Source organism: Pelobates fuscus, chromosome 5 (genome assembly GCF_036172605.1).
Source record: "Pelobates fuscus isolate aPelFus1 chromosome 5, aPelFus1.pri, whole genome shotgun sequence".
Taxonomy (NCBI): Eukaryota; Metazoa; Chordata; class Amphibia; order Anura; family Pelobatidae; genus Pelobates; species Pelobates fuscus.
In genome coordinates, this window is record NC_086321.1 from 215,039,096 (window position 1) to 215,048,640 (window position 9,545).

Below are 9,545 nucleotides of genomic sequence, written 5' to 3' on the forward strand. Positions count from 1 at the left end.
AAGATAGTACGTGTTCACTGTCACAATTCTATTGTAATTTGAGGCACTCTGTGTTCCAAATAGACATCAATTAAATGCAGTGATCTAAAGACAAATACAAATCTTTTCAGTGGTCACATTCACATTGCACAGGCAGTGCAGTAAATTAGACACCAGACATTTTATCATATAAATAGCCGCAGGCGAGATTTATAAAAGTATAATGTCTGTTTCTTTTATGTACAGTTTGGGTGGGTTAAACATACCGCCGATATTAATGTTGGCAGTGCTTTCTAAAACATGCTCAGAATAAAACTATAAATAGAATACTTTGCATTCAAGAAATTTTATATTTTAACTATACAGTATAAAACCATAAATAGAAAATTGCAATGCATTAAACATTGAACTGTAGTGAACGGAAAAACAACTTAAAATAAACATGTTCATATAGCCCAAGTTGTGATTGTAGAGACGTTGGAGATTTTTTCCAGATCAGCTATTTTACCTACATTTCGCAATTCAGTTTTGTTTTTTTCACCGCCATTAAGTGTAAATAAAAAAACAAACAAAAAAACACAACCTTTTAATGTTATTGTAAGCATAGGCTTAAAATCAGCTTAATGCCCTGAATTTATCATCTATTCTACAAATATCTGCTCAAAGCAATTAGGGAGTTAAAGCAGGAGAAGCACAGGTACCTACATGAATTATGTTCTATGATGTGCGTAACTCTAGCACACGCCTGTCATGTGGACAAATAGCAATAGTACATCAATCCTTGGTGTCTGTGCGTTTCGCTTGGATTTGCTGACAGCTGTTTCCTCTATATATTTCATGTAATTACATAGCTAGCCTTAATAACTTCAGTGCTTTGCCTTGCAGGTAGACTGTGTGTGGTATGTCTGCTTCTGCTATTTATTCAAAACAATTACTATGCTCTTTCATAACTTGGGATGTTGTTCATGTTTATAAAGAGAGATAGCAGCTTTGCTACTGGCTTATTAAAATTACAAAAAATTAGGCAGATTTCTCAATTAAAATAAGGAGTCATTTTCACACGGATGCGTCCACTTTATATTACTGCTTTAGTAATTGTCTTCCTAGACTGCATATCACAGGTAGACAGTACACTTGTTTTATAGTAAAGCACTATTAAATCAAGAGGTACTTTCATTAAAGCAGCACTGTCAACGTCTGGGGGCATTGCAGAATTCACATAGACCCCTCACCGGCAGTACGGTGTCTGCAGGGGGCAGGTAAAGGTGAGATTTTCTAAACCTATCCCTTGCAGATACCACCATATTCCTCCGGTGGGCGCCAGGAGTTAATGCCACTGCTGTACTCTTGTGCATGTGCGAGAGTATAGCATTGAGGTCTATGGAGGATCCCGCAAGATCGCCGGATGCTACATAGACAGAGCCAGTTCCCTGCAGCTGCCACTGGTAAGGGCTGGGGGATTGACAATTCTAAATGTCAGTAGTTTCACCCTGTGTCGAGTAGTGTCAGGCATCTAGAAGTGTCAAAGCTGTCCCTACTTTGTCTCAGTATATCTCTTGACGAGGTGGAATTTCAGTTAAATTCCAACACAGTCAAAATGAGTATTTCATAAAGTGTCTGTCTGTATGAAATACTAATTTTCCAGAGGGAGGGGAGGTGGGGTGAAGTTGTCAGTCCTGCTTTAATAATACTAATACTATCAAATCATTTGAGCCATATGAAGAAAAATACTTTAAAAAGTATGTTTGATATGGTGAATCTTTGCAGTCAAGGGGAGCAGAATCTCTTAACAAATAAACTCACAACCATGAAGTTCAAGTTATAAAATAAATAGATCAACACCTCCCCAGTGCAAGTAAAACACACAATAATGTGAAAAAAAGAGGTAAGTTGCCACTTTTCACTAACAGTTGTAGAAAAACAAGGTTCCTCAAAATGTACAAAGGTACATCTAAACGTATAACCCGCCATTTGCCAAAGGGTGCCAGAACTTCAGACTCTGCCTGTACGCCTCGGCAGTGTCCAGAGCACACTGAGGCTTGTGCATGCAATGTGCAATGAGCATCTCACGTTGCCACTGTAACCTAGTACACTTTAATTATATTTATATTATTCCTTGTGTCGCATCATAATACATGGGCGCCTCCATTTTGTTCTCCTCTGTCCATGATGCCTGCACTGTGCCTTCTGTGGGATACTTTTTGACTCTCTTGTAATGCTCAGATATTCACATTCTTCTAAAATCTATTGCTTAATGGTTTGGACTCATGAAAGCAGCTCTGTCAACACCCCTTAAATGAGTATTTCATAAATATAAAATCTTCATTACACACTCACATTGACTGTGTAGGTATGTCACTGAAATTCTAATGCAGTCAAAAGATATACTAAGAGAAAGTAGGGACTTTCGACAAAAGGCATAGCTACCGTACCAAAGCTTTATAATTGCGCCCAAAAAAAGCATTGCCTATGGTGGATCCTCTGTAAACCTCAATGTTGTAATCTCGCGCATGCACAAGAGTACAGTACTGATGATGGCTACAGGCAGAGGAAGCACCAGAAGATAAAGAGGACCGCAAGAAGACCATTGTGGCAGCTGTGAGGGACGGGTTCAGGTAAATACAACTGACCATACCCTGCACATTATAGGTATACCCTGCGTTATATTTATTTTTTTATTTTAGCAAAGAGAGACCACAGATCTAAACAAAAAAAAAAATGTTTTTTTAATTTTAAACATTAGAGTGTTCCTTTACCTTTGTAACTCATAAGATGTGAGAATTTAGGCCAAAATAGCAAAATTAGAAAAAAATATCCTTCTGAGTTCCAGATATTATAAATAAGATTGTAGTGACTTTATTCACTAAGCCAAGGTCTATTGACAATTGAGAGAGCAATAACACATTACAGGACAAAATGGTCCAATTGGAAAAATTCTGCAACTCACCTGGGATTTATTTACTAATCACAGAATAGAAAACAGAATGGCAAATTATAGGATAAAAAAGCCAGGTTGTGATTACAGCTGAATTGGAGAACTTTTGCCAAGCAGCTATTTTTGCTCATATTATACAATTAGTTTTTTTTTTTTTAATTTACTATAACTCAGTGTTTAGCGAATAAACCCCGGCGATGTCTTTCCTGTCACTGGTTGTGGAGAGGGGAAGAGGGAATTGAAAATTTTCGAATGCAAATTCACTCTTTAGTGAATCAACCCCTAAGTAAGGATTTTCTTAGAAGTGCTAAATTACTCTCAATAAAATAAATTAAAACAAATATTATATTCCCATTCATATAAAATGTATACTCCATGAAATGGATAAGAGGGAGCATGCAAGTGAATATGACTACATTAATTTAATAACATTTCATAATAAAAACCAAGAGTACTTTATTCACACGTTTAATATATATAGTATGTCTGTCCATAAACACAACATACAAATAATTCATAGAAAGGCTTTAGTGCTTGAGAAACCCAGGTTTGTGATATCCACATTCCTATGCCTACTTTCGATTAGTAATTTACAAAAACAACAACAACAACAACAACAAAAAACGAACTAATTTTACCCAAACTTTTATCGGTGGCATATGATCTAAACCTGAGTACAATTAATGCAGCTTTGGCTAAGTTTAATGAAAACGAGAAAGAAACATGGTGCATTTAGACCTACATTTAACCAAATAGGTTTATTATGTACATACAGTATGTGCCCTCTCAAATCGAGATCACTACCTCGTACTGAGGAGATTGCTGTGAAACCTCAGTGGGAAGCATGGACTGCTGTGATAACCTCCTGTATATGGCTCTCATATGCTATACAGCCACACAGGTTACAGAGACATATTCACTAACCCCACGAAACCTGCATAGAGAGACAGCAGTATGACTTACCGGTATTATACCACGATTGTGGGGCAATTGACATCGCTGCTAACAATTCGATTATTGTATTGCTTAACATTGTTAAGGAGTAATATTGCACAGATAATTATAGTACACAGAGAATTATTAAATGATTAATGAATAACTGGTTCTCAGGGAGAAATATTACATACATCTAAATAGTCCTTTAAATTGTATTTAATATAAGGTGTGATTTTTTTTATGTCTATCTATCTATCTATCTATCTATCAATCTATCTATGTACCTACAATACCTATAGATTTAGTTGGATATAGATTTAGTTAATTTATTCTTAATTATTATTATTATTATTATTATTATTATTTTAAATCTGTTTATGCAATACTACTATATTTTCCATAGTACCAATCATTTTTCTAATTTCCTGTGCAACAAGTGCTCTGGTTGACTTCCATTGCAGGGTAGATATTTGTTACATACGAGCTAGATGCGGGGGTCTGTCTCCGTGCTATATGTTTTATCAGCATTACACACACATATATTTATAGTATACTGTATGTTACTTTTTTTTCGGTTGTTTTCAGTAGTTTTTAGGGTGATTTTGGGCATCGCTTGATTTGCATTATTTGCTATACTCATTGATTGATGCAGCACAGTTATCTCTTTGTAGAACTGAACTCGAAATACCTGCATATTTGTCGAAATGTATCGAGATATTCTGAAAATAACTAACTAAATCAATAAATGAATAATTAGACACATCTAATAAATACCGAAATCGAAACACCCTTTGTAAAGGTTACTGCTGTGAGTACAGATGAAAAACCTGTTGGATAAAAAAATCCCTGTATGAAGCGAATGATTCCCCAGGTCCCCCTACATGTTTGGAGGTTAATATTCCTATGTAAACTGTGCTCAGGCGATTTATCATCCTCCCTATCTGTCTGCTTATATCCTATTCTGTTTGTCCCTCCAGCTCTTTCAAGCCTCTCACACTCTGACAGCTGTAATTTAACCTCTAATATATGGATCTCCATTTGTGATTTCTAAGGAAAAGATCACACGCATCTGGCTTGTTGGATCCTGTCTTACTGTACGCAAAGACCGGAGCTGGGAAATAAAAATATTATAAAATCTGAAAGATCTTTATAAAACAAGTATTAGGAAGTATGCTACGTGGATAGGATCAATCCTATAGTTATTGGAACAGGAACTAGGTTTTAAAATAATAGACTGCGTATTCCACTGTCAATATTAATTAGCATACAATTAATTACATTAAAGGAAATTCCTAAATCCGGGATTTATGGTTTTCATACCAAACTTATAGTATGTCTATGTGAGGAGTCAGTGAGCTTTAAAAATAATGTATAGTCTGCTTTTTTTTTTTTTTTATTTGCAGATAGATTTAATCAGTGATTGTTTTTACAATTTTTTAATATACATATTAACCTCATTCTATTGGAAAAAAAAAAAACCCATACAACATAATAAGAACAAACATGTACAGTCTGAGTACAAATATGTATTGGTAGTTATATAACGTGAACAAGTGTGGTTTAATGTTCATAAAGTGGGGGATATCCCATTCGTTTCCATGGGGATTGCGCCACTTTTTAGAACTTTGCCTAAAATTGCCCTTCATGCAAAGCTCCTTAATTTAAATGTAAAAATAGCGCTATGTGTAAAAATCGTGCAAAACAGCAAGTTATTAGGGATATTTAGCATATAGCTATCTTTCCTACCAATAATTTATATTAAAATGAAACAACTTCGTTTAGTTTGCTTTATAGGAATCTTATAATAGATTATTGAAGTTAACATGAAGTGAGACTGTAAGACGATTTAACTCAATACATACTCAAGTCTGTCTATCTATCTATCTATCTTATTGATCGTTCTATCTATCTATCTATCTATCTATCTATCTATCTATCTATCTATCTATCTATCTATCTATCTATATATCTCTCTTTCTGATCGATCGATCTATTTCTTTCTTTCTATCTATCTATCTATCTATCTATCTATCTATCTATCTGTCTATCTTTCATATCGATCGTTCTATCTATCTCTATCTTTCTGATCGATCGATCGATCTATTTCTATCTATCTATCTTTCTGATCGATCGATCTATCTATCTGTCTGTCTGTCTGTCTATCTATCTGATCTATCTATGTATCTATCTATCTATCTATCTATCTATCTATCTATCTCTATACAAAGTGTGTACAGTAATGTTTAGTTAAAATTACATGATCTAACCCAATTTTGAATCTTAGTATCAGTAGCGATCCAGTTATATTGTAAAGTGTTACATAGTAACTCTATAAATTGTAGACGTTATAAGTAATCATATTCAAATTAAATAACTATTCTAAGGGGTGATCGTAAAGACTGCGAATAATTGTTAATCGATATACAGCTATTGTAGTTAGATATAGTACTGAGTGCACGTATTTTAAGTATGTGAAGGCAACAGGTGGTAATTTAAACAAGTCTGCTAAAACAGGCTTTAAATATTTAATATAATGTAATAACGATTAATAATGGGATTAATAAGCCGTCATGCACAGTAAAACTAATAAATAATGAGTGTGTACGATTTGGGTTTGAAATTCCATTTAATAAACCATCAATACAGGTTAGTGAAACAGTCCATTGACATATGTACATAGAGTATAAATTAATTTCACGAAGTAATGAAAAAGCTGTCACAATAATACACATACAATTTTTTTTATACAATAAAGTGCATTTAGGAACAAAAAGTGCCATTTAAAATGGTTAATGTAAAGAAAGAATGAACGGTGATCATAACGGGTTTTATATATCGCTCCTGCCATTGTAATAAAGGAAAATAACGAGAGAGAAAAAAAATAACAAAAATAAATAAAAATCAAGCGGTATGAAAACCACGCTGGAAAATAAATTCTGATTAATGCTGATTAAATGAGATCATTTCTGTATGTATGGAGTTATGAAAACCAAACGAATCAACCAGAAAAGCGTAGCAATTGTATCCTATATATCTTGTAATCAAATTTGAGGAATTGTGTTATTATATTATATATTATCATATTGCTAATTTGAACGGCTTACAATTGTTCCAGCTTTGTAGGTAATACAGTTATATGATGATGATGGTGACATATATATATTGTGTCTGTGTATATGTGAAATATTCTGTGCACGCGTGATGATGATGACATATATATATTTATTACACATGCACCCTATAAATTACGCACATTTTTAGTTGTTAAATTACATCTATAGCAGCGATCAATCTTTACAGCCCAAAGTACATTAGAACGTGTATCTGATGCAATAATACATATTTATATTTATATATATCCTGGAAACAAAAATAGTTTCATTTTTTTGTACAGTTTGTGCAGTAAATTCTACTCTCCCAGTTGTGTTAGTTAAGAGTACCGTGTCTTTAAGAGTGGACCAGCACTGAGTGCAACATGGTGCCCTTGGTCTCTGGGTGGCTGGCAGAGGACTGAGCCAGAAGGGACACAGCTACCCCAGCCTGGGTAGTCTGTGAAGGGCACATACTGGATGGGTTTACTGCCAGGCTTGGGATAGCAGACACTGATGGCAGAGAGGCTGTTGGCTTTATGGGCACTGGTACAGCAGGAATGGTCTGACCAGAAGCATGGCAAATGGTTTTCATGGGCACTCCAAAATGTCCATAGTCTTGTGGCACTGCCATGCCTGTCATGGAGTCCATCATGCCAACGTGGGGCCACATTGAACTGACCATGTTGCTGAGTTGGCTTGGTACAGGGTATCCAAAGTGATGCATCATAGATGCTAAGGGTAGACCACCAGCCATAACCCCTTTATAGTCTCTGCCAATAATGTTCTCTATAGCAAAAGGGTGTTTAAATCCTGTAGACTGGCTCCCATTGATGTTATAGGGCTGGAAATGTGGCAATCTCCCAATGCCAGCCATGGTGGCACCTTCAGAAGAAGAAAGACCCAATTTGGTTTGATTGTGTTGGTTATGGAAATAGTGGATCATCTGGTGGTTTTTGGAGGCCAGGTGTTCTGCTCTGAGCACCTTAAATCTCTTCCTTCTCCTCAGAAAACTCCCATTCTCGAACATGTCCCCACAGTCTGGATGGAGAGCCCAGAAGCTCCCTTTCCCAGGCTGGTCAGGTCTTCTGGGGATTTTAATAAAACAGTCGTTGAAGGAGAGGTTGTGTCTCAAAGAGTTCTGCCACCTCTGGGTATTTTCTCGGTAGTAGGGGAATCTGTCCATAATAAACTTGTAAATGTCACTGAGGGGCAGCATCTTCTCGCTGGAGCTCTGGATGGCCATGGCTGTCAGTGAGATGTAGGAGTAGGGAGGTTTCTGGTCACTGTAGGAATTCTTCCCTGGTCGAGGCATCTCTGCTGTGACTTTAGTCCAGATCCTTCTTCAGACCCAGCAAGTGGAGCAGAACAAGTGCTTGATGGATGATGCTCAACTATAAAGAGATGACGACTCTTGTCGAAGAGAGGTCAAGCCCAAGCAGACACCAAAGTGCAATAAATCAACGAAGAAATAAAAATCAGAGTGTAAAACAGTGATGTCCACTAGGTTAGGTGGACCAGCTGAGGTCAAGGTGTTCCTGCAGGCAGAGCAGAGGCACACTGAATGAAAACTTTGTGCATGAGGATCTTGTGGACCAAGCACTGAGGCAGGAAAGTGACAGATCAATGAAAGAGTTCAGCAAACAGGCAGAGAAATTACTGATACTATTAGAAAAAGCAGTATATCGTCCTGTCTGTGCAGTTCCTGGATTAGAACGCTGCTGATTGCTGCTGGTTCAGAGATCCTCTGCTTGGGGATGATGAAGTGGAGAATCTCTAGTTCTGGCTGTGGCTGCTTTTTGTATGATCACAGAGAGGCTGAGAGACCCCCGCTGCTGCCTCTTTATTATCACATGACAATCGCTGGGGGGACTCAGCCGCTACAGAGGGGAAAGTCTCATCTCGCTCTCATTTGCAGCACTTTTAGTGAGAGCCAATGTGTCAGCTCTGTGTGAGGTCGCTCTCTGGGCTGGCGAGCCATGGACTTTGATCCCTTTCAATACCTAAGGAGCACCGGTCTCAAGGGCTTCTTTGCCATGAGACTTAAGTGGAGGGAGCCAAGATTGCAAAGGGAATTCTCACACTCTCTCAGGCACTCGAGCCTATAATGACATGCACCATTCCCCCTCTGGCATGGATAGCATCTTTAAATCTCATTTCTGCTGTGCTATGTCCTGATACCGCACTGGCACTGAGACTAAACCCGTCCTATCAACACACAAATGTTTAAAAATATATATAATAAATATATATCTTCCTCCTGTATACTGCAAACAAAACATTAAAACATTCTAAGGCTTTAAAACTGAACAATTCAACTGCATAATTTTATTTGAATAACTGTGAATGCTTCTGAGACAGTTGTTCCTGCTTAAAATAGATATAAAGAAATAAATTTTGAGGGTGGGGAGGGGGCAGCAGACAAAAATGTATGAATGTACATTCCAGGTTTGTTTCTGTTATTTCATGTTAAAATATTTTAAGTCACTTGTCAACGTACCACAATTCACCAATGAGTGAATAACCACAATATTACTGTGTGTTAATGTCAGGCTCCAGGAAATATATATATTTTTAATATGTTTTGTATTGTTTTGTTTTTATAT

General features: G+C 36.6%; 1 protein-coding gene across 1 annotated transcript; it reads right to left on the reverse strand.

Annotated features, from left to right (window-relative positions):
- Positions 1-7,297: 7,297 nt before the first annotated feature.
- On the reverse strand, positions 7,298-8,316 carry FOXB2 (forkhead box B2). Its single transcript, XM_063457189.1, has one exon. It carries the CDS (start codon positions 8,252-8,254, stop codon positions 7,298-7,300), a length of 957 nt encoding a protein of 318 aa, XP_063313259.1. The 5' UTR covers positions 8,255-8,316.
- Positions 8,317-9,545: the final 1,229 nt, after the last annotated feature.